The sequence below is a fragment of the Penicillium daleae genome, assembly GCF_028827525.1.
Source record: "Penicillium daleae strain IBT 16125 chromosome Unknown utg000007l_segment0_segment0, whole genome shotgun sequence".
In the NCBI taxonomy this organism is placed as follows: Eukaryota; Fungi; Ascomycota; class Eurotiomycetes; order Eurotiales; family Aspergillaceae; genus Penicillium; species Penicillium daleae.
Window position 1 is genome coordinate 3,623,192 of NW_026623155.1, and position 26,483 is coordinate 3,649,674.

Below are 26,483 nucleotides of genomic sequence, written 5' to 3' on the forward strand. Positions count from 1 at the left end.
ATTTTCAAAAATGATTATTTTCTCTAAGATAATATAATCTACTTTAGAAATAGCTGTTACAACATTAGTTGATCTAGTTCTATTTTAACTATAAACGCTAAACTAAGACATCGGGAAGGAAGATTAAGACTAGCAAGCGGCAAGATACACGTGCTAGGATCCAGATCTTTGAATGGAGGGAACAAAACCCTCCGGTCGCATTGACAGCACAATTCACGTCAATACATTCTACGGCCGAAAGCAATAGCGAATCAGAACGGCTGTAAATCTAGAACTTTTCAGTATAAACCGTAAAGAGATATACTAAGGGCTTCTAGGATGCTTACGCCAAACGCAGCTAAACTGGCGTGAGAGTAAAGTCTTTCATGATCATCTACTCTGTGCCTCTGTTTCGAAAACCATAGCCCCTACTTCTAATATTCTTATGGTACTTGCTTCGGCCGTAAAGGTTATTCAATTGCCTCTTTTCCTCAGAGGCTGTAGTATAAGAGGGTGGATGGGCGCCGAGTACAACTTTGAAAGAATCGACAAGAAGGGCAGAAACTTCCTTATACCATCGTTTCTACCCTCAGGTTTACCAATATCAGTCACTGCTATTTGGTTTAACTTGCACGGCAATCATGCATATAACGTGCATCGTGATAACCTTGTTTTTCGCCTTCCTCTCGGTGGAAGGCGCTCCTCAGCGTTCCATCAAAGCGCCGAAGCCAGTTCACACATCGGTGAAAGCCATTCCCAGTGTCCTCGCAGTTCCGCAGTCGACTGCCACCGCCATTCCCTGTTCTAAGGTGGGCGACCCTACTGTTGATCCCGCGACCCGTTGGCAACAGGCGGGAGCAGATCTGGCCTTAGCAAAGGCGGTATCGTACTACAACAACCAAAGCTCTCTGACGTTCTCCCGAGCGGTATCTCATTACTTCAATGGTCCCGAGGACTACGATTGTCAATTGATCGATAGTCCGTGTACTGCGGGTGTTTCGCAGTGTGAGAGTGTAACCAGCTCGGCTGGATGGCTGATCCTCAATTCTTTATCCAATTTTCATAACGTGTGTGATCACCGCTTTACGTTCCCTGTGATTGATGTATACTGGATTCCCTGACTGACGGACTACACTAGCTATGGAACAATGTCAATACAGCCCTTCAGAATGCAGAGGCCGATATAACCCCACAGCTGGGGACTTTTACATCAACGTTTGCTCCTCCAGTGAAGGACGATACGACTATGACAAAGGAGCTTTTTGATATTTTCAGTATCCTCCTCTCTATGTTTAATGCTGAAGTTGGATTCGCAGCGGGCTTTGTTAAAACTGAAGCCAAACCTGACATGCTAGGCAAGGCGATAGACAAAGGTACAGCTTCCATGGTCGGTATCCTTAGTGGAACTCTCACGATACAAAAGGATCTTTTACCAGCGTAAGAATCCACCCTATGGAGTAGACATATTCGGAAGGCTAATATTTACGTCCATCAAATTGCAGCGCTCAGCAACAGGAAATTAATGAAGAACAGCTTGGAACAGCCTTGTCGACAGTCACCAATACCTTGCAAGAAATCTACTCGGACATGGCAAAGGATCTTATGGAGAATGGTGCCTTCCACAATGCATCACCAGTCATTAGCGCTCAGGATTTGTTGTCTGATGGCGTGTGGGTTAGTTCGAGTCTCTCAATAATCGACAATCGAGAGCTTAAACTTGACTTCGAACATGCTCTCTATGGCTTGTTGGTTCAAAGGGCTTGGAAATTAACCGCAGAGCTTTACCCTACTGTGGTGTATGAATTTCGCGTCCTAGCGTTGTCCCTAAGAAATATAACTGACCTAAAGATATATTATAGTATTACGAACCAAACATGCGATGACGACGCTAAGTACGGTTGGAATTATATCTATGTTCCTAAAGCCCGATCGTGTGCAATCCCCGGTGTCACGATTTATGTACTTGGTAATTTTCCCTTTTTATTCTCCTGTGTTCTTACCATGATCCTTCCTGCTTACGCCGAGTTCTAGGAGTCAAGGACTTACCGGGGGGAGAAAGAATCATATTGTATGGCTCACCGTTATTTTCCTTTACCCCTGTATTTTATAGGCAACTGACCTCTCTGCAGTGTCCCAGATTACCTACCAGGAGGCGATACAGATACTCTCACTGGTGATAGTGGGACGTGGGGAGGGTTGACTATTGACGATATTGCTGTTAGGTAAGTTGGAATAGCTTAGATATACTGAAAATTACTAACATATGCTCTCCTAGCGCCTATAACGGCTTCATCGCTAACGGCAATCAACCAGGGTACCAGATGCCCAATACCGCAAATATCATTCAGGATGGACAAATCAATACCGATCCATGGCCCTTACGAGATGGGGTCAGAACCCCAGGGTTCTTTAATATCCCTACTTGCACTTCTGACACTATGTATTCGATGCTGGATACGAAAGATGTGAGACAACGAAGTTTTTCCACTAGTATGATGGACTGGCTAACACCGTTTCTAGTCTTCTTACAACAACCGTGGTCCCAATTGGCCTTGCCAGCCCTGAGAAGCGTTCGTCATATGCTCCTAGCCACAGGATCGTGTCATTTAGATCCTCCAATATCTCGATAGAACGTACCTCTTAGCTTCACAATCTGACCACCCTCGAGGGTCCTCCATTTCTCCCTTTCTATCCAAAAAAAAACCGATAAATATGAAGTGTCTATATGAGCCATAACGTAATTCCTGGCCGACCGAGCCACGCTACTGGGGGCATCATACTAAATGCAATTTTTTAGGTCACAATATATCAACGACGAGAAGATGTGTTTGCTTGATTTTGAAATTCAGCCTACATTATAGAAGTGTAAATATAATTAAGATTGTGAAAGAGGTGGCATGGAATATCCGGTGCGCCGGTATATAGTAGCTTGAACTATTATTGTGAAAGCATAGCATCTTCACGTACTTTATTTCCTTCGCAAGACTATGAAAACAATACCTAATATTGAACATGGATACATCTTACGGGTGTCGTCTAGAATATGCCATAGACCTGTTTGTTTCTTCCTTTTCGTCCATGTCTTTCACTTGTACTTAGGACTAAGGTTTATCGATCATCGAAAACCCTCTGTAGTTTTGATTGTTTGCTTTAGGGTAGCTCTATGACAGAGGATGCTCTGTTTCTTGGCGCTGTATAGTGAGTACAGATACTATATCCACTTCTTCGTTAGAGGTAAAGAGCATGTCATTTCTGGTCTTTGAGTCTCACCAAACCAGGCAAATATAGTGTAAAGAATACTGTACGCATCCACAAACCACTACAAGAATGCTAAAACCTACCTCGTTCCATGTTAAGCCATAGCAGTGTTATACGGCATTGTACTGGCACGGCGGGCGAGGTACCGATACCCGTATATTACCTACACGAGGTTACCATATAATGAGCGAAGCTTGGCACAGCAATTTGAAGTAAATGCTGAGCGTAACAAAGTCACTTGCGACAGGAGTGAGTTTAAGTAGTACTTCGAATCTACTATCATTATTCGAGCATATCTTAGTCAAGGCGTGATCCTAGGTGCAGGTTCAATGAGCCAAGATTGACGCGGACTGTGTGTGGCAGGTTATGTGGGACAACAGATCCCTGGAGTGCAGCTGCAGGCCACCTGAATAAGGGAGGCTGGACTTTCTAGAAGGCTAAGAGATCGACACCGACTCGCTGGATCGGATCGAAAGAAATGCCCCGCTTCTGCGCTCGGAGGCAAGCGGTGACGGGTGTGCTTTCTGCACTTGAGTTTTATTGGGGGGTGGAGGAGTTACATTGGGGGTACTTGGGGGGTACGCAGAGAAAGATAGGAAGAACTCGGGCGGGTGTGGTATTGCCAGAGTCGCTCGCCATTCTCAGCTCCCCCGCCACTCGCTCTACCCTATTTTTCACTCTTCTTTTTTTTTCCCTTTCCCACAACTACGATCACCACACCGTGCTTTCAGACGGAATCCCCTCTCTGGTAAGTTGAGATCAATCCAGCTCGCCGCATCTCATCTCCTTGCTTTCATTCCCCAGCCCCGTCCGGAGCGCCGGCCACCGGCCACTACCCCTCCTTGCGTACCCGCACATTGCCCGTGTCGCAAATTCTTATCGCCTTGCCAGAACCTCCCCCAGTCCAATCGCGCAGACGAAGGGAACACCAGGCAAAAAAGATCCTTCTTACCAGGGTTCATTCTCGTCCGATCTTTCCACCTTGTACTACTGCATTTTCATCTGCAGTTTACGTGCATATCAACTAATCCCCACTGGTCTAGATTGCATCCCCTTCCTCCAGTCTCCATCGACGCCACCTAGCCGGGTCCCCTTGCCAAAAAAAAAAAAATCAAATAAAGAGGTGACTGTGCAACTGCCTTTCATCACACACACGAGCAATTTCCTGAACTCGCGACTACTATTTCCGATCGTTGTCGCGGTCAAACTCCCCGTTCACCCAACGGTATCATGTCGGATCTCAACGATCAACCGTCGGAGTCGATGGCCGGCTCCGATACCTCTGGTCTGAAGCCGTTGTCCAATGCCAACGATGACCTCCAGTCCATTGGCAACCCTGGCAACAGCGACCTGGCCCGGATTATGAATCGCGCCGGTATCGCAATGACGAATGGCGGGTTTCCTCTCGACGATCTTGAGGACGAGGACGAAGTGGACGAGGATTACGTCGCAGTCGACCAGGAAGATGCCAACGACTACCCTTACTGGTTCCGCCGGCCCCCAACTCACCACCGCACCAAGCTTGACGAGTTGCATCCGTTTGTCCAACTGCTCTCCGTATCCAACGTGGAGGACTGTGTCCAGGTGGAGAATGCCTTCCCGGAGGCGGAGCGCTGTTCGCGTGACAAGTTCATCTACCGCCTCACTCGCTGCCCGGAGTTGAGCTTGGGTCTATTTACGTTGCCCGTCATCGATGAAAGCAAGCCCAAACCCCGCGCGACTCTTGTCGGACACATCATCGCCACCCGGACATCCGAACCCTTGGTGACGGACCGAGCTATGCGCCTGCCCGAAGACTGGCAAGCCGAGCGGTGGGCGTTCGAGGACAACCAGGCTGTTGGCCATGAAGAGGGTGGCGGCACTATTGCTATTCACTCCCTGGCTGTGCTTCCGGAGCACCAGGGTAAGCAGGTCGGCAGCACCCTGCTAAAGTCGTATATCCACCGTATCCGGGAGGCCCAGATCGCAGATCGGATTGCGATTATCGCTCATGAACACTTGGTTCCTTTCTACGAGTCGTTCGGATTCGAGTCCCGCGGCCCAAGCAAGTGCCAATTTGGCGGAGGTGGTTGGGTTAATTTGGTATGTTGATGATTCCTTTTGTCCGATTTGGCATTCATACATCGTAACTAACACGGCACACTGCAGGTCTTGGAGCTTGGTAATGAGGAGACGAGCTAGTTTCCTGGTCTTTGTTTTTTTTTTGCATCTTTCGGCGTGGACCGTGTGTGGCCTTTTTGCCGGTCTGCTTTTCTTCTTGATTGTTGTTCGTTCCTCATATCTACGTTTTCTTTCCTCTGTCTCATGTCCTCGTTACGCATGCTACGTCCGGTCATCGGTTTTGGTCTTTGGGTTTGAACGAAACTGGAGTTTGTTTTGTCTTCTGGGATCGGGGATGGCCAGTCTGACGGATTATTCTCAATGAAAAGAGGCTTGGACTCTTTCAAACCTAGGTTTTCGCCCAGGGCGCTTATGTATCATAGTTGAAAATGCGATGTACATGAGCATGCCTCGTCTCTTTTGATTTCTACCATATAATATAATACCAAAAAAAGATTAGACTGATGAATATCCTTGAATATGACAATAATCTCTTTCAACGTCCTGCATTATACTTAATCCCATCCTCGTACTGTAAGTTCTACTGTACGTTGGCCTTGACTTATCAGGGACCAAAAGAAAAAAAAGTGGCTCGGTTACCGCATCCAATCCTGGTCCCCGCATTTGCTGGCCGCCCGGCAGAAAAATGTCCGACAAACAATTTTTTCGTGGAGAAACTCAGTTGGACCCCCCAACAACCTCCCACTTCAGAGTCAATACACTTGCTAGTTTTGACTCCTGTGGCCCATCATGAAGACGACGTGGAAGGATGTGCGTATCTTGATTACTACGACTCGGTGCCCCGAGTCGAGAATTTCCCAACTGATCAGTTTCACCGCTAGATTGCGCCTGTGCCTACCAGCCAGGAATTCCTGGACATTGTCCTGAGTCGCACTCAGAGACAGCTGCCCACCCAGATCCGTGCTGGTTTCAAGATCAGCCGTATCAGAGGTATGATTCCTATTTATTCATTCTCAGTCGATCCGATCGGTTTTTGCGAGGGAGTGGGCGAAAGGCCAAAAAAAGTGTGATCGGGGTTATCGATAAAGACAGTATCGCTGATCCGGTTTTTCTTCCCGCGGCAGGTTTCTACACCCGTAAGGTCAAGTACACCCAGGAGACCTTCTGTGAAAAGTTCCAGGCCATCCTCGATGGATTCCCCCGCCTGCAGGATATTCATCCGTTCCGTAAGTTTTTCCTGCGACTCGATCGCCTCTCGACGTGGGGCCTAACATTCGATCAGACAAGGATTTGATGAACACCCTCTACGATGCCGACCACTTCCGCATTGCCCTCGGTCAGGTCTCGACCGCCAAGCACCTGATTGAAACCGTCTCTCGCGACTACGTCCGTCTGATCAAGTATGCGCAATCTCTTTTCCAGTGCAAGCAGCTCAAGCGCGCTGCGCTCGGTCGCATGGCCACTATTTGCCGTCGCCTGAAGGATCCCCTGGTCTACTTGGAGCAGGTCCGCCAGCACTTGGGTCGTCTCCCTTCGATTGATCCCAACACCCGTACTCTTCTGATCTGCGGTTACCCCAATGTCGGCAAGTCCAGCTTCCTGCGCAGCATTACCCGCGCCGATGTCGATGTTCAGCCCTACGCCTTCACCACCAAGTCGCTGTTCGTCGGCCACTTCGACTATAAGTACCTGCGTTTCCAGGCTATTGATACCCCCGGTATTCTCGACCACCCTCTGGAGGAGATGAACACTATTGAAATGCAGTCGATCACTGCCGTTGCTCACTTGCGCTCTGCTATTCTGTACTTCATGGATCTCTCGGAGCAGTGTGGTTACTCTGTTACCGATCAGATCAAGCTGTTCCACAGCATTAAGCCCCTCTTTGCCAACAAGATCGTCTACATCGTTGTGAACAAGATTGATGTTCGCCGCCCCGAGGATCTGGACCCCGAACAGCAGGCTGAGATTCAAGACATTCTCAAGTCTGGTGATGTTGAGATGCTCCAGGTTTCTTGCACCACCACTGAGGGTGTGACTGCCGTCAAGAACGCTGCTTGTGACAAGCTGCTCGCCGAGCGTGTGTCTCAGAAGCTGAAGTCTGGCTCCAACACTGCCGGTACCCCCGGTGGCCGCCTGGGCGATGTCCTCGCCCGTATTCACGTTGCTCAGCCCATGGGTGGTGTCCAGCGCGAGACCTTCATCCCCGAGGCTGTCAAGAACCTCCAGAAGTACAACAAGAACGACCCCAACCGCCGGAAGCTCGAGCGTGACTTGGAGGAGGAGAATGGTGGTGCTGGTGTCTACAACTTCGATATGCAGCGCGATTACACCCTGGCCGACTCCGACTGGAACCACGACAAGATCCCCGAGGTGTGGAACGGCAAGAACATCTACGACTTTGTGGACCCGGATATCGAGACCAAGCTGGCTGCTCTGGAAGAGGAGGAGGAGAAGCTGGAGGCCGAGGGTTACTACGATTCGGACGAGAGCGTCGAGGATGCCGAGGACGCCGATATCCGCATGAAGGCAGACCTGATCCGCGAGAAGCGCACGCTCATGCGCAACGAGGCCAAGATGCGCAAGTCGCTCAAGAACCGCGCTCAAATCCCCCGCTCCGCCAAGTCCAAGAAGCTCTCCGAGATGGAGCATGGCCTCGACGCCGCTGGCTATGATGTCGATGCCGCTGGCTCCCGCGCCCGCTCTCAGAGCCAAGCCCGTGGTCGCCCGCTTACGCGCAGCGAGCCCGGTGATGATGATGCCATGGACTTGGACGATCCTCACAAGGCCCTTGCCCGTGCCAAGAGCCGTGCCCGCAGCCAGGCCGCAACTGACCGTCGTAACGATGGTGTCGTTGACGAGACCGCTCGCTCGAAGGCTGACCGTCTGCAGAAGCTGGGTCAGAAGAAGATGAACCGCATGGCCCGACAGGGTGAAGCCGATCGTCACACCACCGTCTCCTTGGTTAAGCACTTGGTATGTACACTCATCCTGGATCTGATCCGATCTTATAATCCTTCGGGTCATTTTGCTAACTCATTTGATACAGGTCGCTGGAAAGCGTGGTATTGGCAAGAACCAGCGTCGTTAAGGCCTCCCCGCGTAATCATCGTCAACTTGGTTCCAGGTTCAATTTCTCCATACCGGGTGCACAATGGTGTTTGGCGTTGTTTCTCCTCTTCTATTATTCTCTTTTCTTTTCGTCTTTGTTTCCCTGTTTCGTTCATTTGACACGGAAAGGGGTCTCCACACATTCCATACACTACTCGGTGTCCACGTGCGCGTGAATTGGGGCGTGGATCAGATGAAGGGTTTTCACAGCTTATACGATTTGCTGGGATTTAGATTTGTTTATTTTTGTTCATCGATCTATTTCCCCAGTCATTAGGACCAAAAGTTTTGGACTTGACATGATGAATGTTGCATATACCAATACAGATGATATTTTTTTGGTAGAGTTGTTTGGCTTTGATAGGCTGTCCTGTCTGCGTAGGGCAAAGAGCTTAGGAAGGTGAGAGTGGAGCATTGTTCTTCTTTCAAGAGGTACAATCAGCGTAGTCGGTCTTTGCTTCCCGCCTTGTCATTCATGTTGTTATTGTCGTTATTCTTTGAGCTTTTTGGCCATCAGAAAGACATTGTTCAACCCGATCATTGAGGGCTGGAACAAAGGGAAGAGTGTCTCTGAATTGTCCAAACAGATAGTCCCCATACAAAGGCACCGAAACTCAGTCTTGTTTCCTTGTTCGAATCCATATTTGATCCATTCCGACCAAATTTAGAAATCAGAAACAACTTCGCTAGCCAAATGCCTATAAAGCAGAGGCAAGTTCCTCTCCAGCAAAGATCCCCATCACAATCACAGCGCCATCCCAGTCCCAATCGAAAAAGCCCAATCCCCCAACTCTACCCAAAACATAACTATCAAGGTCTGTAGGTCTGTACCACAACCCCCAACCCCTTCACAATGCCACCTATCGACCGCACCCACTACGAAATCCACCTAGCAATATGCAAACAAACTCACCCCTCCGACCCAATCCACTGGATCCTCCTCCTCGCCCACCCCAACGACACCCACTGCATCTGGTACCACTCGGTCAACGAAACTGGCCACGAAGGCGCCTACGAAATGCTCATCGAGCCAAACAAGCGCTTCAACAGCTGGGCCTTTGCTGAGAAGATTTTCCTGGGCTTGATCCCCGTGGAACTGGGTGTGGTGGTTAGTCGGGAGGCGTGTAAGGTTCCGCCGCAGAATTGTCAGTATTGGGTTGTTTATGTGCTTATGCGGCTTGAGCGGGTGGGGTTGGTGCAGAGGGGGTTGTATCGACGGTGGATTGGCCAGGTTAGTGAGAGATGGGGCGATGAGGGGCCGGGGGATTTAAGAGATTAATATTAATGTAGTGAACTGATCGATCGGATTGGGGGTTTCGGATGTCCTTGGCTTTTTCCGAGAGTTTGTTTCCGTGGGGGTGGCTTTTTGGGAAAGAAGTGCGTGTAGAATCCGATGTAGAGTTTGGATAGCTGTGAAGCATATCCTTGGAATAGGAGATTTTGGGGCCTATTGCTTACGCTTTGTCGATTTTGTCCCCTACTTGAATCCAGACATGTTTGCAGACTAGAGAAATTCCGTTTTGAGGGTTTTAAAGACAGGGGTGTTCAGGGGTCCATGCATACGGAAGGCGACTGAAAGGAACAGAATGAGGTACTTTCGGGTGGTGCAGAGGCGTTGTCAACAAGAAAATGGACGGACATTCCAATTGATCATCACTAAGGCCAATGCTACTCCGTACAGTGTACAGTATATCTCGATTCAGCAACCCCAGAAGCCGAGAGACTGAAACATGGGACCAGGATAGACCACTCTCGGACTCTCGGAGGATCTGTGACCGCTGGAAAGGCTTGGACAGAGTTTCTCCTATTGGTGGGGCTGACTGACAAGTCTCACGCGGTGGGGTTCTCACCCCAGATTCGCTCTGCGGGACATCCAATCAGATGACTCACTCCTCATGTTAAGTTTGGTTCGAACTCCTCCTCGAGTCCTCCTCGAGTCCTCCTCGACCTCGACTGGCCTCCATTGGCTCGACAGGCTCAACGCTGGGGCCGTTCTGAGTAACCGTCCCCTGTCTGGATCCTTCGAACCAAGATCGCTGATCAGAGTTCTAGCAATCTAGCCCATTCCGGCTCTTTTCCCTCCCAAACTGTCCGAATTCATCTCATCCTTCTACTTATTCCTTTCACCCTGCACTTTCTCCTCCTCCTCCTCCTCCTCTCCGTCATACCGTACCGTTGCACGATGCGCCGCCCTTCACGACCGAAATGGGCGTCCCCGCATATTTCGAGCTAAGCTGGTCGATTCTAAGCACCATTGGCTTGTTTCTGACCGTCATCGGGGTCTGGGCCATCCTCATCACTCGCGTGTCTCCCCTGCACCTCGTGCCAATCATTGTCTCCATCGCCTGCGCCATCGCCAATGGCCTCTGCTACTACGCCTTTTATGCCGACTACCCAATCCGGCAGCAAGCCGTTGCGAGCGTCTTTGCCGATATATTCTGGCTGGTCGGTTCCCACAGGAAACACCCACGCTTACTCGCGAGGCTACTTGCTAACCACCTAGCTAATAGATCCAAGAAGCCGGCCTCTCGTTCTACAGCTACCAAATCCTCGTCCACACCCTCAAGGACCGCGCCCTCCTCATCTTCCGCTTCACCTTCTGGTCGCTGATGACCTGCATCGTGGCCATCCGCATAGCCATCGCCGCCACCCGCGCCGTCCAGATCGCTACAAATGAACCCTCCCAACAACGCGTCGACTACCTACACGTCGGCTACTTTACCGCCATCGCTCTAGTCGAAACCACCAGCGCCGCATTCCTGATCCGCCTTCTCCGCGACGCATACGTCACGTCCCCCTGGAGCTCGCCAACCCACGATCTCTTCCGACACCTGCTGCAGTCCACCGAGATCCGGCTCGCCAGTCTATGCTGCATCGGTATCCTGCGCGCTGTCACGTCCTCGCTAAGGACGACCGCGCAGAGCGCGACCACCGTCGCGGGCGAGATTGATCGGTTCGCGTATACACTCGAGTGTCTGTTTCCGGTCATTTTCATTATTGATATTCTTGCGTCCAAGCGGTTCCGCTTTGATAATCATAGTCTCATCTACTGTAGTGATCCGCCAGATGGCCATCCTGGTTGGCCCGGGCATCCTACGAGGCGGCAGTCGCGGTGGGCGGCTATGTCGCCTGGGCATTCGTAGATAGGATCGTGGATTTGAGCCGGTGACACTTGTATCATATTTCGATATATAAAAACACTCAAAATAAATTTGCATAAATGATCTTGTTTTCTCCAGTCTCAAGTGTCTGACGTGTCTCTGTCGCAATTGTCTAGTCTCCATATTTGCATCCCCAGCATTTTCTAGATAGCCATTATGAGGTTCGTCCAGACATCGAGGCAACTCATTTATTCAGGATAGAAAAGTAGTTGTGAATAAACCAGGTCAATGCCTTTCCAGCAATGTGAACACGCCATTCTTTCAAATAATGCAGCTTGGAACCAACGATATGGGGCAGTGGGTAGAGGTGGATAGAATCGGCCAGACAGCAACGATCGTATCCTGTACCAATCACCTCATCAAACTTCAATATTTAAAGCATGGAGAGGGCAGATCAGAGGATATAAACTCCATCTGGCTGGCATACGATGGATTCAAGTCTGCGCAGGCGTCACGTGTCAAATTTGCGGTGTGCTTCATACTCAACTTTCTCCTCAACAGACCAAACAAAAGTTCACGTAATACATGCCATAGGGGTTGAACGCATATATACTAGTACCAGCCGCCTACTCGGTTCCTGCTGTCTTCGAAGATAGGCAGATTAGCCATAATGATATGGCTATGTGATATTCAAAATTGCAACAAAGCCTCTGTTCGTATCTCTGGGGAATGTGTTCTATGCAATCGTCATCTTTGTGCAAACCATCTGGGACCAAATTACCACACCTGTCCCCAATGGGAGGCAAGTCAAACATCACAGCATCGTGGGCCATGCTACTTTATGTGGACAGGAAGAGGCTAGATATGACCCGGCCGCTAGGAAAGGGGAACAGGATGAGATCGTTTAACTTCTAGATGTAATGAACATTTCTGCGCTTACTTCTCGAGCCTCAGCTCTGAGGGGAGGCCTTCCTTGTTCTGTCCCGTAGAACCTTAGATATGATAGATCAACACGAAGCACAGTTATTGGGGGGATGAATTATCATATTGAGATATCATTCGATGATGGAATCAGTTAGCTAGCGCGTATTCGAAGGTCCAACGCTACTTCACCACCAGCAGAGCTACGAGATTATATTCTGCACAGCGAGGTTGTGACCCTCCAGTTTCTTAGTAAAACTCAAGTCCCCGTTCCGAAGGTTTTCGACTTTGATTTTTGTGAAACAAACCCTGTGGGCGTTGGGTATATCCTGATGGAGAAGCTGCCTGGAAGGTCCTTGCACTGGTCTCTTGCCACTCCTGAGCAAAGAAAAAAGGTGGTAAGTCAGCTTGCAAACATCTATATTGAGTTAAAGGCTTATCCTTTTGATGAGACGGGTTCTATACATCATCTTGGGTCCTATGATATTGGTCTATTTGCCCGAGAGTCCTTGACAGACTTTGACGGTCACTAGATGAAAGCGCTTAGGCCTTTCCTCTCTACTGAAGAGTATTTTACCACACAAATCGAATTGATTTTGGATTTAATCGTCCGACAGGAGTCTTACATTGACCGGCCAGTCGATGCGTTTTTGATTCATCGGTTTCTCTTGGACAAAGTCCCGCAGGCTTACTCACACAGTTATCTGACGATGGCAAGTCCTACTTGAAGCATGCGGACGAGAAGGGGGACCAAATACTTGTCGACGATGAATTTAATATCACCGGAATCATCGACTGGGAGTGGTCGCATACAGACTCCAAGTCAGGAGCGTTCAATTCGCCGATTGTCCTGCTCTCCGTTGCGGACTTTTACGAGGGTAAGAACTCCATCAGTGAAGATGAAAATTTTTTTGCAAAGTGTTTTGAAGCAAAAAGGCATCCGGATCTCGGAACTATTGTCAGAAATGGGTGGCTCATCCATAGATTTCGATTTTGTTGCGGGTACGACCTTCAAGATTGGGAAGGATTTCTTGGGCTCTTCGCCGGGCTTCTAAGAGCTATGGGCATCACTAGTGACTTCCATTTGGAGATGTGGAAAGCAGAAGCATTGGAACGCTTCAAAGATGATCATCGACTCCAACAATTGATCGAACTAAATAATCGAATGGATCATGCGAGTCTCGCCAAAAGCATCCAAGTATAAAGCACCACGAGCTATGTTGGTAGAAGAATTGAAAACAAAGATGCCCAGGAACTTCTCTTACATGCCGTGCTCTACTTCACTTAAATGGCCCGTTCATATGTCCAGCACTACCAGGCTAGCTTTTGTTCGCCCCTAATACCAAGATGGAACTAGCCAAAAACTCTACATCATCCGGATGAAAGTCATTTCGTCCGATTCATTTGAAGCTATCTCCATTGATCATATTATGATACTTTTTTTCTCCAAACATGTACAGGCCTAGCAAACCCTTCCTCGTCCCTCTCAAATTTAAGTATCCTCTCAAATCCCTGCGCTTTCAACTCATCATCAAACGGTGGTTTAATCTGGATAGTCTTATACGTCTCTCTCAATTCTTTATTCTTCTTCGAAGCCCTCGCATAATTGCTCATAGGCTGCGGCTCAACAACGAGATAACCCTCCTCATTCAGTATACTTCGTATATGCGCAAATAGCGTCAACATCCCGGCGTCCCCGTTGTTCAGGTGAATCCACTTGGTCACAGAGAGCAGTAGAACAACGTCGAACTTGCCCAGCGCGGTACCCTTGTACGCGGACGTATCCACAAAGTCAAAGTGCTCAAATGTGCACGGCCCGTCCGGGTACGCCGCCTTCGCCTGCTCGACCAGCCATGGGTCGATATCGACGCCGACTGCGGCGGCCGCACCGCAGTGCACTATCGCCTCATGGGTCAGTTTGCCCGCATTGCAGCCGAGATCTATGACACGCGCATTGCGGAGGACCTCTGATGGAAGAATGGAGAGGCGTTCGTCCGGGACAGTAGGAGCCCGGAACTTGGCGTAATATTGGTGGTAGTTGCCATGGCGTGCGGCGAGGTGCGTAGCTTTGAAGCGCTCTGCTCTAGAGAGGTCTGTTGCAGGAGGATGGTCATGGCATGGTTCTGCCATACTTGGGAGATAGTGCGAGCAGAGAGGCACGTGGTGTTAATTATATTGATTGTGCCGAGATGAAGATTTGCAATGATGTGGCGCTAGGCTTGAGCACATTAGATTGGCCATATATAGGCCACACCATTAGGAGTTCAATCTCTTTGTGATGCCAAAGTTTTCAATAGAGGTTTGTAGAGTTTGCATATGATTGTTGCCTGAGGCACAAAATTTTAGCAGGCCGAGAAAAGTAACCACTACATTATTATCACTACTGCCGGGGCTCAGTGATCGAAAGAGAAGAAGGGTTTTCAGATTTTAGATTCAAGTTAAGCGATAGCTTCAATGTTAGCGTTGAGTAGCACATACTCCATATAGCTAATGACTGGTACTATCTGAAATACGATGCCTAGATATCCACAATATGACGTCATCTTAGCTTTTCCATCTCTTTTCACTTCCTTGCTACTTGTGCAACTAACATCTGTACTGAGGTCGTTCTCAACATGCCATTCAGACAGGCTCTTCAGGGCATTATCGATAAGGCAGACAAGGCCTGGGAGGAATTCAGCCATCCTGCCCCCCCACCGGGACTATCGTACAACAGGCCTCCCCCGCCACCTGTTCCAGCCTCCACTAAGCCTCCAGCTTATCAGGAGCAGCCCACGCAACCCCAGATCTACTGGCGGCCCAATCTCCATCCCCAAGTACCAGTGTCCACCAACTTCTACCACGAACAGGGTCAACATGGATGGGGCAACAATGAGTCGCAGAATTATATCGACAGCCCGCAAAACTCATTCCATTCACCCCAGGGCGATGCGGTGATCCTGCGCGCCCTGATCAGCCACGGGCATCCCGACCCGGCGCAGAAATTTACCAGCGCCAGGCTTTCGAGTCATCAGACCCTCAGTCGACCACGGGGCTGTCTATCGGCCAGAATTACGGCGCCAGTGGCACGAGGTATCTGGCCTGCCTTTTGGCTGCTACCTAAAGACCCCTTCAAGTGGCCCGAGGATGGTGAAGTCGACATCATGGAAGCATGGAACGGCGATGCTGTCAACCACACCTGTTTGCATTGGGGTCACTTCAACGGTCAGGACTGGGACAAGCATCGCGTTCTTGAAACCCCCATCCCCAACATTAACTCGCCGGTGGGAGTGAGGTACGATTTTATCTGGGATGAGGACGAAACAACGGGCAGGGGGCGCTTGGTCTGGCTGATTGATGGCAGGCCCATCATGAGAGCCGAGAAGCCGCCTGGCACGAGGAAGATGAGTGAGTTCAGAATCCTCATCAACATCGCCGTTGGAGGAAATGTCTGTCAGGGCAATATGCCCAATGATGGATGCTACGAGACAGTGGTTCGTGAATTGGCCATGTGGGACGCACCGCCTGGGGGTTGGAATGAGTTTGAGAGGGCTTGGAGCTATTCTAAAGACGGCAATACCATGTAACGAAAGGAAGGAGATTTCATTGCAAGGCGTTCCAGATCGAACGCTGAGATCTGATGACTATCTCCAATCCCTTAGCTCAGAGAGTGAGTTCATTGGGCGCGGATGCAGTATGTGACATATTTCCATGCTACGACGAGACGGACAAAGTGTCGTAAAACCCAATCAATGTCTTTCCCTACAGGGTGATCTACGGCCTAGCTAAATTGAGCCTAGTGAGCTTCATCATAGCCTTAGCTTTAGGGGCTGGGAGAGTTTCACTGCCTAAAACATGGAATCCAATTTCGAATTCTTCTATAACCACTTTCATTCTACTCCGTAATATCCAACCCGGCCGAGAAGACCAAGAGGCCTAGAGCCATTGACCTCCATCACCTCAGCCAAACACCTGGTCACCGCAGTCCAGAAAAAACCTAGTATCTGCAGCACCAAGATAAGAGGGCTATTCATCATGATTGGATGCAGTGAGATGCCGTGCAAGGAGCACACCATGGTTTAGGAAGGAGCGTTAGAGCTAGGCCCACCATGTGCCCCTTTTTGTGATTTTCCTTGGTGTATTCTGGGTTATTTTGGGCAGTGGTCTGATGGAGCTCTGGTCGGTCGGCGTCAGAGGTTTCCCTGCCGAGTTCACCGCAGATCACGGAAGGGGCTTGGTTGGAGTGGGGCGTGTGAAAATTGAGAGTCTGGTTCCGTCGAGGATTTTCTTGCCTGCTGGTCCACTTGCCCGAGAGGTCCCGTGTTCGGCATGCCGAGTGTGAAAACTTGACATGGTCGGGTTCAGGCATTTAGTCTTGGAATTGAGAATGGAAAAATGGATTATAATCAAAGAATAAAGCTCTCTATTGAGAAAAGGAATTATCTCGAATAATTAGGAACTGCGTTGTGTAGAGGCTGTCTCCCATCGGCCACCCGGCATCGTGCATAAGATCCCGAGTCGGCTCGGCGTCGGGATGGCAGCACGCAGGACTCGGTGTGCCGATTTGGGCCAGGAGTGGACCCCGTTAAAGGTTCAACCGATCGCAAATCCCTGCACGGGAGATGCCCGAGGGCTTGATGGCTCACCGACAGTGGGTCGATCCACTTTCGAGCTGAGCAATGTGTCCGACCGGAGCATGCATTCAGTTCACCTTCCACTTATCAGTACTGCACACGCCATTCAGGACCAGCCCCAAAGACGGTATATAAACGGGGCTCATTCCCATGAGATTTAGAAAATGTTGGCACTATGGTATATTGACTTGGAAAACTACTAGATGACAAGGACTCCTTGCAGGGCCCTACGTCTATGAGCCAAGCTTTTGTTGCTCGGCGATCGTCATCGAGGTTGAGACCGGTTCGGGCGCCAGCCTTTTCCAGTGCAGAATCCACGCTGCCCCACTGGGCGCGAAGTAAACAGATTTTTTTTTTCTGATGCAATAATTGTTATCTACCGAAACCACTGCGTTTCAGTAGCAACCTTGGAATTTCTTTCAGGAGAGGGCAAAACGCTAGAATTCGATCCTTAGTCAATGAGATAAAACTCTTTCCCGCGTTCATCAATATCTACTGCAAGGACTTATCACAGAGAAGTCAGCAAGTAAAAGGCAACCACAGAGCTAAACGTATGAGGCACAGTACTATTGGAACCTTGCTAGAGTGGCACTATAGAAACTATGGCTTATTCTTATTCATCCATGACGCGCCGTCGCTCGGTTTAGTTGCCCATCGTACCATACTTTGTCAGCTCAACAGGGCCAGAGGTGATTTCTTTTTCCGTCATCGACTATAGCCGATCCCAACGTACCCACGGAGTCCGTCCGTTCTCTTCCAGGCACGCGGTTCTCATTCGCTGGGCCAGACCCAGTTCTTACTGAATCGCGCAGTTTTCTAGAAGGTGGCGAGGAAGCTCGGCTATACTGCCAGAATGCTGGACACATTCCATTGATTCTGTCTCCTGCTTGACTGATTACTGGCATGTTTCCCTGAGACAATTTATGCGTTGGAAATGTACTCCGTAAACAGCAATACGGAATACGTACAGATTCTGCATTGCTTCAACGTGCCATGGCAATTTGCTGCCATCACTAGGAAGTAAAGTATAATCCATGAACTGCTTGCTCCTCGGTGTACTCTTTATGCTTGAGCTATCTCATGAACAAACTATAGTGGACATCTAATCAAACCTTGAACTCTGAATAATCGCCCATCCTGACCCTTCTTCGTCTCACGTGGATACTCCCATTTTAGCCTCGCGCCCTGGACACTCGAGAGCTTCGGATGCCTCTTCTCCACCCTTTTTCTCCACCCCAAGGAACCCTCCAAACAGTACGGAGAATGCCCTGCCCATGGAGATGAAATAATGGAGTCTGTGAAATTTCCTCCGCCCCATTCCGGTAACGTGGGACTCGAGATCCGGGCCCCCATTGTGTCTGCCATGGTACCCCGAGGGGGAAGCCGATTCTCCGTTTGATGGTCGTATTTATTTGACATCACCCTCGCTTCCTCGACTGTTCTTTTTTTCCTTTCTCTATTCCTCTCTTTGACTCCATCCTTATCCCTATCCCCATTTGCCCGGCATCTATCCCCCAGTCCGGTCTATTCACAATGGGTGTTGGAAACCTCATGGCCCGGTTCAAGCCCGGTTCTGAGTCTCGGTTCTCCTCGCAGGCCCCGACTCCTGCCCGGGCTGACTCGACCGTGGAGAAGGATGAGGGCATAATCGATGATAGCCCCGTCAAGTACCTGACCTGGCGTTCATTCATCCTCGGTCTGTGTGTGTCCATGGGTGGCTTCATCTTCGGTTACTCCACTGGTAAGTTTGTGCTACATACCCTCATCCACGGTGTTAGATTTCCAACCCAATCGGTGCATGGTAGCTGACTCGGTCGTAGGTCAAATCTCGGGTTTCACCAGCATGACCGACTTCAAGCAGCGCTTCGCCGAGTACAACGCTGCTACCGGTGAATATGCCTTTAGCAACGTTCGCAACGGCCTCATTGTCGGCCTGGTATGTCCCAACTACCTGCATTCCTTCCTATGGAATACAAACAACTAACGTCCTACTTTCCATAGCTCTCTATCGGAACCATGATTGGCGCCCTGGTGGCTGCCCCCATTGCGGACCGCATCGGCCGCAAGTTCTCCATCTCCTTCTGGGCCCTGATCAACATGGTCGGTATCATTGTGCAGATCGCCACCGTCGACAAGTGGTACCAGATCGCTCTCGGCCGTTGGGTCATGGGTCTGGGTGTCGGTGCCCTGTCCAGCGTTGTCCCCATGTACCAGTCGGAGTCTGCTCCTCGCCAGGTCCGTGGTGCCATGGTCAGCGCTTTCCAACTGTTCGTCGCCTTCGGTATCTTTATCTCCTACATCATCAACTTCGGTACTGAGCGCCTCAACTCCACTGCCTCGTGGCGTATCACCATGGGCATTGGCTTTGCTTGGCCGCTCATCCTTGGTGTCGGCACCCTGTTCCTCCCCGAGTCGCCTCGTTATGCTTACCGTCACGGCCGCGTTGAGGAGGCTCGCGAGGTCATGTCCAAGCTCTACGGTGTCCCCACCAACCACCGCGTTGTTGCCCAGGAGATGTCTGATATGAAGAACAAGCTCGATGAGGAGCGCTCCGTTGGCGAGGCTGCCTGGCACGAGGTCCTCACCGGCCCTCGCATGTTCTACCGTACCATGCTCGGCATTGCTCTTCAGTCCCTGCAGCAGCTCACTGGTGCCAACTTCATCTTCTACTATGGTACCTCCATCTTCCAGGGTGTTGGTCTTTCCAACTCCTACGTGACCCAAATCATCCTGGGCGCTGTCAACTTCGGCATGACTCTGCCCGGCCTGTACATTGTCGAGCATTACGGACGCCGCAAGTGTCTCATGGCCGGTGCCGCCTGGTGCTTCGTCTGCTTCATGATCTGGGCCTCCGTCGGCCACGAGGTCCTCCACTCCAACCCCTCTTCCCACTCCGCCGGTGTCGCCATGATCGTCTTCACCTGCTTCTTCATTGTCGGCTTCGCCACCACCTGGGGTCCCATCGTCTGGGCTATCTGCGGTGAGATGTACCCCTTCCGCTACCGTGCTACCTGCATGGGTGTCGCCACCGCCGCCAACTGGACCTGGAACTTCCTCATCTCCTTCTTCACCCCCTTCATCTCCAGCTCCATTGACTTCAGCTACGGCTACGTCTTTGCCGCCTGCTGCTTTGCCGCTATCTGGGTTGTCTTCTTCTTCGTCAACGAGACCCAGGGTCGCACCCTCGAGGAGGTCGACACCATGTACGTCCTGCACGTCAAGCCCTGGAAGTCTGCCAGCTGGGTTCCCCCCGAGGGCATCGTTGCCGACCTGCACGCCCCTGTCGAGCACGAGCCCAAGGAGGGTGGCGAGGCTCACCAGCACCACGATGAGCCCACTGAGATCCCCGAGCAGCAGTAGATCTGTTGTGAGTGGAGTTAGTGTGGTTTCTGTTCAGTCTACATTGCCAGCTTTGAAAAGGTAAAAGTTAGGCCAACTGGCTATGGCCTGTTATGTATTTTTTAGTCTTCTATTTTTAACTGTGTATATTTGGCTCCCCACTTTGCTACGACGTCCTAATCGGAGTCGAGTCTCGAATAAATATGGCTTTTGAACCATAATTGTATCAATCTTCATCTTTCAATCTCTCTAGATGGTAACCGGGTGAATGTTCCTTGATCTGATTTTTTGTCTACCTACCTTCGTGAAATTCATATACTGGAGTCAGGCTGCGAGCTACATTCGAGGTATAGAGTACTCGATGCAGGAGATCCGAAGCAAGAAATTGAGCTCCCCTTGACCTTGGGAATGTGAATGTTATCGGATACATTTGTATCAGCGGTCTTCGATACTGCTGAGACCTTGATAGATATCATGTGATCGAACCGCACAGGCCAGAAGACGCTTTCCTGAGAATATGGAGGCCCAAAAGCGCCCCAATGAAGGATTGGCGATCCAGGACGTCTATTCAACCCTCTGAAATCGATCACCCTGGAGTTCACCCAAGCTTTAGAAGAGAGTTCTCAAACTGCACTTTAAGTACAGCATACAAGAATGGCTTATGGTTTGATTTACTAAACACAGACCATCGGGAAAGGCATTTATCGGTGTAGCTATGCATAAATGATGCCGCAATTGGGCCATCTACGGGCGCAGCTATCGTTGAAAGAACACATGATTGGAGATGGACCTTCTGGCTCAATACGATTTTCCTTGGTTTTATTGTCCTATGGACCGTCCCCATCCCGGAGATATACTACCCATATATCACGAAAAAGCACGCAAAGAAAAACATGAAGAAGAGAGAGGCGGGTCAGACTACTGCTGAAGTAGGCTTCATGCATACCTTGCGATTAGCATTCATCCGTCCAGTGACTATCATGCAGGAACCAATCGTCTTTCTGACATCCCTAGCCTGTGCAATTCAGCAGGCAAGTCTGTTCTGCTGGTATATTGCTTATCCCCTCATCTTCCAGCGAGTCTATCAATTCGACGCGAGAAGGCAGGGATTGACTTTTCTCCCCATTTTTGGCGGAAACATCTTGGGTGTCGTTGTGATCCTTATTTGCGACAAATTGAAATATCAGAAGGCCCGCGTGATCGCCATGCAGACCGGTACACGGGTCGAACCTGAGTTGAGGCTTTACGCCGCCTGCATTAGAACCATTGCTACCCCCATTTCGATTTTCTGGTAAGCCATCCAATACTCCAAACATCGCATGTGCCGAATTCTGACATTGCCAAAATCCAGGTTTGCATGGACTGTGAGACCCTACATTCATCCGATTGTTCCCGAGTTGTCGGGTTTACTGTTTGGGTTGGCCTTTGCTTGTATCATGGTGAGTTGGCCATCGTTCAACCTTGCCGGACCAAAAATCGCCACGAACGGTACAGTAGCTCGATTGCTTACTCTTACTTCAGATTACATATACACTCTTCAAGAACGAAATCTACGGGGCTGACTACGGTGCATCGGCCTTCGCGGGCGAGGTGATGTTTCGGTATTTGCTTTCAGCTGCAACCCCCTTGTTCTGGGTGCAAGCAATTGACTCTCTGCATATCAACTGGTCAACGTCACTCATTGGGTTTATCTCTGTTTTGCTCATCCCAATCCCATGGATGTTCTTACGATATGGTCCCTATCTGCGGTCCAAAAGTAAGTACGTGCCTGCCGAACCTGCGAGGATTTGAGGAGAATACTTGAAATCCACCATTGAGACACATCGGCAAGATGAATATGTACGTGTCGAGACATGGAGGGAGCAGTGACTACGGAGTACTCTTAACCTTCAAGAATAAAATTGCAAGAACTTTCAATCTCCACGTTGCCAATGACATCTATGTCCCGTCCTACTCTAGTCCTAACCAATAGCCACACGCCCTCTAAAGCTAGCGCGGATTGGAGCATTTGCCTACTTGGGTTAGTTCCGTTCTAAACTACAGCCGCAGATTACCCCCTGTTTTGTGGGAGTCCGGGGGCTCACGGCTATTGCACCTTGCAAGATCCCCCCGGAGTTTTCTGATGAGCGAACTGCTATCGTGAATGGTCTAAGAAATGAATAACATATTTCATAAGCAAGCCGTACACCTACCCTTATCATATACATATACATGCAATTGCCTAATTCACGCTTATGCAATTAGTCTGTGCTACCGGCCTGCATAGATCTACACAATAGTTACTTAATGCCGATCCGCATTGACTATGGTTTTCTGAGGAAACGCAAAGAGAAATCCAATATTCCCACCTTTCCTTGGTTTTCCTTCTTGTTCATTCAATCTGCCTATTATGTTATAAATATCGCTGTAATTACTAGTCACTAACTACTGTAGAAATTATAAGGTCAAATTCGCTTCTGACCTGATTAGTATATGCACCTCGTTTAAGACTATAAAATGTTTGGCTTTGACATTAGCGTACCGTATAATATCAAACCCCACCCTGCCAGATAGGTCCTTCTAGTCTTGTTCCGTCGTTGAGTGCACATAATTGTTCTGAGCTCCCTTTTTGGCTGTAACACGTCAGAGAAGATGTACATCATAGAATCCTCCACGTCTAACCAATGCTTTGCAACCAACATTGGTCCAATCATGCAATCCCCAGGTAGAGGCAGTAGTAAACAGGAGGGTATCATATAATCGCCCGAGGTTGAAAAGTTCAAATACAACATCTTTATTCATTGGGTAAAACATGTTTCTAACCGTCGATGTCACTAACTAGCGGCCCCTGCTTTAGCCGACCTCCCTATCATCGTATATACAATAAGCTCTCCTCATAATCACTGATTCTCGAATTTCAACCCAGCAGCCTTCCTCGCCGCTCCATAAACAGCCGCAACATCACCCTTCTCCCCCTTCTCAGCCTTAACCTCCTGCAAAAAGTGATCCGTAACCTCCACATTCCGCATCCTCTGCCCACCTTCCTTTGCAATATTAGACGCATGTCTCAAATCCTTCCGCGCAAGATCAACCGCAAACAACGGCTCCTCCCGCTGGTAATAGTCTCCACTAATCATCCGATCCGCATACTTGGCAAACGGACCTGGGTTAAACAGCTCCAGCCACTGCCGGAATGGACCCGTGCCTAGACCAGTCGCGTCAGCAGCGGTGAGGGACTCGGCGAGAACGCCGACGGTGTTAAGGATGAATGTATTTCCTAGGACTTTAAGGGTGGATGCGCGACCGACGTCGATGTCGGCGCCGGTACCGGTGGACAGGTCAATTGTGGCCTTTGCGACGACACCCTCGAAGAAGGGCTTTGCCTTTGCAATGGCGGATTGTTTGCCGGCAGGCACAACGATCATTTGTCCCGCGTCGGCCATATTGGGGGCGCCGAAGACCGGGCATGCGACGAATGAGGCACCGCGGGCTTCATAGGCGGCTTCTGTCCGGCGGGAGGTATCCGGGTGGACGGTGGAGCAGTCGATAAAGGTCTTTGTTGACAGGTCGGTCTCTTTGTCGGAGAGGATGGTTGTGGTGATGGCGTCGATAGCTGGGTCATCGCCGACGCAGGTGAAGATTAGATCGGAGGCTTGAACGGCTTCTGCGAGGGAGGTTGCGACCTTGACGTTGCCGCCGAGTTTCTCGGCATGGGCGGTGGCTCGCGACGTGGTGCGGTTGTATAGGATGAGGCTGGATTGGGGTCCCTTTTGAGCGATGTTGCTGCTCATGCCCTGAAGTTGGGAGGTTCGTGGTTAGTATGTTGATGGATGTGTTGATGGGATATATACTCACCCGGCCGATGTTGCCGAGGCCAATCCATGCTACGCGAACGCCAGCCATGATATCAATATCTTCCAAAGATAATTCAAGAGGTATGTAAGTGAGAAGAAGGGGAAGTTGGCGGGTAATGGGCCACGAGTCGAGCTTCGTGGGGCAGTGTGGTAACAACGTGGGGTAACAGTTCCGCGGGCTCAGTTCTTATCCGCTTCCGGTCCGATGAGCTTGGAGTTGCAGTTGTAGTTGCAGTTGTAGTTGCAGTTGTAGTTGCTGTACAGCTTCAATTGCCTGGAATCGCCCTATTTATACTTCCAGGGGTAGAAAATTTAAGCTATCAACACAAGTCATAGCTTCGGCTTCATCTGTCGCTCTCGGGCTATTCTCGAGGCGAGAGTGCTGTTCTGTATAAGCCGTGAGTCACTAAGGCCGAAGAGCCGAGATTGCAAGGCTGCGCGTTCCGATGGAGACGGTCTGGAGTCTCTGGACTTGAAGTCAATGGGAGAAGTAAAGGATAGGCCGAATTTGCTATTGATTCATTGAAATTTAAGAGAATCCGTTGAAATGCGACATTCTATACATTTACTACGGTCGCTCTCAAGATCCTGTTTACCATCGCGATTGCAGACATTGTCACAGACCAGCATGGTTGTCGACATTTCCATCTTTTGCTACGAGCGTGTCATAAATAGCCAGAAGAACAACGATGCAAATGATAAATTGACCGAATATAAATGTACCTCCCTCATCCATACTGTACATCAAAGTTCTAGTCCTACAACTTGGCCTTCTCAACAATAGTGACATCCTGGAACGGAATCCCCAAGAACTGCCACATAAATGCGAACCTATAATCCACTTAGCTCCAGCCACACTAGTCGAGAAATGCTTAGAATCAAACTCACCGATCACTTCCAAAGAACGGCTCTTCCTTGCCCTCCTTATTGCGCACCCAGAACCACGGCGCTCCGTATGCGCCTTGATCCAGCGCCTCTTGCGTATTGGCAGTCAGCGCTTCTTTGTACTCGGGCTTCTTAGCGGCCTCTAGGATATCTTTGATTTCCTGGTCAGAATACTTGTGAGTCTTGAGGAGCTCTGCTAGCTTCTCTGGCTTGCTGATGTCGATGTTTTTGTAGTACATCCACTCCCACAGCGAGAGGAATGTGGTTTCGTAGCGCTCTTGGGGGTAGTGGCGCTTGATGTAGATCATGCAGCGTTGGGGCTGAAATAGTCAATATGCGGTAACTCAAAATGGAGAATTAAATGGACAGGAAAGTGTTCTTGTTCGTGAGGTGCTCACCATGATTGACAAGATCGGGAAGAAGTCGGGCGTCTTGATTTGCGGGACACCAAAGTATTTGCAAGCCCGTTCAGAGTCGAACTTGGAGTAGTTTGCCTTGGCCGGCAGCGTCCATGGGGGCTTGTTCCCTAATATTTCACGGATGAGAGATCTATCCAAGTTGCTCATTTCAATTTGATTGCTCAATTATGAGCATGCACATACCTGAGCCAACATTGATACCGCCCAGGAAGACAGGGTGAAATCTATCTCCAAGTCAGCGCTCGCACCAAACTAGCCCACAGACCACAAGCACACGCACTCAACCTGAACACCATGTGACTCCAGTGCGCTCCGATTCCGCCTTAGATACAGCGTCGCATAATAGGAGTAAGGTGAGACTAATGATTAATTAGCGAATAAGCGACCGGCTAGATTTGGATTCTCACTCCTGTGGGGGAGGGCCGGGGGAAGGACAGGGGAGGAGGACAGGGGTGGACATACCGCAATCGACGTACGCGTTTATTTTGCCAGTCATCACGGCGATGTATGCTTAGAAGTATCTGGCGTGATGAGATGATCAGTTGTGCATCGTAGATGGACGAGGGTGGTCGTATATACTGTGGAGGAAAAGCTGGGGGAGGGAGCTACTGGCCCGAGGTGGAGAAGGGACCGAGGCTGTGATGAGTGATCATGATTTTTCGGACGGGAGTGCGGCTGGTGAAGTATAACCCGTCGCTTTTGATGAACACGACTGCTCAACTATTAGAGATAGTTAAACCAACTGTATTGTGTGAAGAAATTAATTTTTTCCAAATCAGCTTGATCTGGGTGATAAGAGTCTCGTAAAAGGATTTGACGAAGGCGGAATGTTACGGGACCTGTGGAAAGGCCTGGCGTGACATGCTACTCGGTGGTGTGGAAGTACATACAGTGCCAACGAGACCATTGCACCCGGCCAGTTCATCAAGATCCCTATGCGCTATCCTAGTACGTGCAAAACCGAGC

The 26,483-nt window shown here is 49.8% G+C and overlaps 13 protein-coding genes across 13 annotated transcripts; 10 read left to right on the forward strand and 3 right to left on the reverse strand.

Annotated features, from left to right (window-relative positions):
- Nucleotides 1-620: 620 nt before the first annotated feature.
- On the forward strand, nt 621-2,544 carry N7458_008487 (DUTPase; the record flags this gene model as incomplete). The annotated part of the gene is made up of 7 exons (XM_056911869.1): nt 621-1,046; nt 1,118-1,416; nt 1,482-1,775; nt 1,839-1,871; nt 2,109-2,201; nt 2,255-2,444; nt 2,500-2,544. 7 exons carry the CDS (start codon nt 621-623, stop codon nt 2,542-2,544), a joined length of 1,380 nt encoding a protein of 459 aa, XP_056764695.1.
- Nucleotides 2,545-4,467: 1,923 nt separating this feature from the next.
- N7458_008488 (polyamine acetyltransferase) lies at nt 4,468-5,418 on the forward strand (the record flags this gene model as incomplete). The annotated part of the gene is made up of 2 exons (XM_056911870.1): nt 4,468-5,319; nt 5,386-5,418. The coding sequence occupies 2 exons, from the start codon at nt 4,468-4,470 to the stop codon at nt 5,416-5,418; spliced, it is 885 nt and encodes a 294-aa protein (XP_056764696.1).
- Nucleotides 5,419-6,087: 669 nt separating this feature from the next.
- N7458_008489 (putative GTPase NOG1) lies at nt 6,088-8,386 on the forward strand (the record flags this gene model as incomplete). The annotated part of the gene is made up of 5 exons (XM_056911871.1): nt 6,088-6,108; nt 6,180-6,288; nt 6,423-6,524; nt 6,581-8,271; nt 8,345-8,386. 5 exons carry the CDS (start codon nt 6,088-6,090, stop codon nt 8,384-8,386), a joined length of 1,965 nt encoding a protein of 654 aa, XP_056764697.1.
- An 873-nt stretch (nt 8,387-9,259) lies between these two features.
- Nucleotides 9,260-9,685, forward strand: N7458_008490 (uncharacterized protein; the record flags this gene model as incomplete). Its single annotated transcript, XM_056911872.1, has 1 exon — nt 9,260-9,685. One exon carries the CDS (start codon nt 9,260-9,262, stop codon nt 9,683-9,685), a length of 426 nt encoding a protein of 141 aa, XP_056764698.1.
- A 926-nt stretch (nt 9,686-10,611) lies between these two features.
- Nucleotides 10,612-11,549, forward strand: N7458_008491 (uncharacterized protein; the record flags this gene model as incomplete). The annotated part of the gene is made up of 2 exons (XM_056911873.1): nt 10,612-10,851; nt 10,917-11,549. 2 exons carry the CDS (start codon nt 10,612-10,614, stop codon nt 11,547-11,549), a joined length of 873 nt encoding a protein of 290 aa, XP_056764699.1.
- Nucleotides 11,550-12,177: 628 nt separating this feature from the next.
- N7458_008492 (uncharacterized protein) lies at nt 12,178-12,415 on the forward strand (the record flags this gene model as incomplete). Its single annotated transcript, XM_056911874.1, has 2 exons — nt 12,178-12,313; nt 12,363-12,415. 2 exons carry the CDS (start codon nt 12,178-12,180, stop codon nt 12,413-12,415), a joined length of 189 nt encoding a protein of 62 aa, XP_056764700.1.
- Nucleotides 12,416-12,961: 546 nt separating this feature from the next.
- N7458_008493 (uncharacterized protein) lies at nt 12,962-13,632 on the forward strand (the record flags this gene model as incomplete). The annotated part of the gene is given in 2 exon segments (XM_056911875.1): nt 12,962-13,089; nt 13,107-13,632. The coding sequence occupies 2 exon segments, from the start codon at nt 12,962-12,964 to the stop codon at nt 13,630-13,632; spliced, it is 654 nt and encodes a 217-aa protein (XP_056764701.1).
- Nucleotides 13,633-13,856: 224 nt separating this feature from the next.
- On the reverse strand, nt 13,857-14,558 carry N7458_008494 (class I SAM-dependent methyltransferase; the record flags this gene model as incomplete). Its single annotated transcript, XM_056911876.1, has 1 exon — nt 13,857-14,558. The coding sequence occupies one exon, from the start codon at nt 14,556-14,558 to the stop codon at nt 13,857-13,859; it is 702 nt and encodes a 233-aa protein (XP_056764702.1).
- A 485-nt stretch (nt 14,559-15,043) lies between these two features.
- N7458_008495 (glycoside hydrolase family 16 protein) lies at nt 15,044-15,994 on the forward strand (the record flags this gene model as incomplete). Its single annotated transcript, XM_056911877.1, has 1 exon — nt 15,044-15,994. One exon carries the CDS (start codon nt 15,044-15,046, stop codon nt 15,992-15,994), a length of 951 nt encoding a protein of 316 aa, XP_056764703.1.
- A 2,580-nt stretch (nt 15,995-18,574) lies between these two features.
- Nucleotides 18,575-20,401, forward strand: N7458_008496 (sugar porter family MFS transporter; the record flags this gene model as incomplete). Its single annotated transcript, XM_056911878.1, has 3 exons — nt 18,575-18,782; nt 18,862-18,977; nt 19,043-20,401. The coding sequence occupies 3 exons, from the start codon at nt 18,575-18,577 to the stop codon at nt 20,399-20,401; spliced, it is 1,683 nt and encodes a 560-aa protein (XP_056764704.1).
- An 872-nt stretch (nt 20,402-21,273) lies between these two features.
- Nucleotides 21,274-22,171, forward strand: N7458_008497 (MFS general substrate transporter; the record flags this gene model as incomplete). Its single annotated transcript, XM_056911879.1, has 3 exons — nt 21,274-21,671; nt 21,732-21,819; nt 21,902-22,171. 3 exons carry the CDS (start codon nt 21,274-21,276, stop codon nt 22,169-22,171), a joined length of 756 nt encoding a protein of 251 aa, XP_056764705.1.
- Nucleotides 22,172-23,259: 1,088 nt separating this feature from the next.
- N7458_008498 (NAD(P)-dependent oxidoreductase) lies at nt 23,260-24,262 on the reverse strand (the record flags this gene model as incomplete). The annotated part of the gene is made up of 2 exons (XM_056911880.1): nt 23,260-24,153; nt 24,215-24,262. The coding sequence occupies 2 exons, from the start codon at nt 24,260-24,262 to the stop codon at nt 23,260-23,262; spliced, it is 942 nt and encodes a 313-aa protein (XP_056764706.1).
- Nucleotides 24,263-24,971: 709 nt separating this feature from the next.
- Nucleotides 24,972-26,013, reverse strand: N7458_008499 (putative DSBA family oxidoreductase; the record flags this gene model as incomplete). The annotated part of the gene is made up of 6 exons (XM_056911881.1): nt 24,972-25,044; nt 25,102-25,418; nt 25,497-25,624; nt 25,701-25,741; nt 25,798-25,876; nt 25,980-26,013. The coding sequence occupies 6 exons, from the start codon at nt 26,011-26,013 to the stop codon at nt 24,972-24,974; spliced, it is 672 nt and encodes a 223-aa protein (XP_056764707.1).
- Nucleotides 26,014-26,483: the final 470 nt, after the last annotated feature.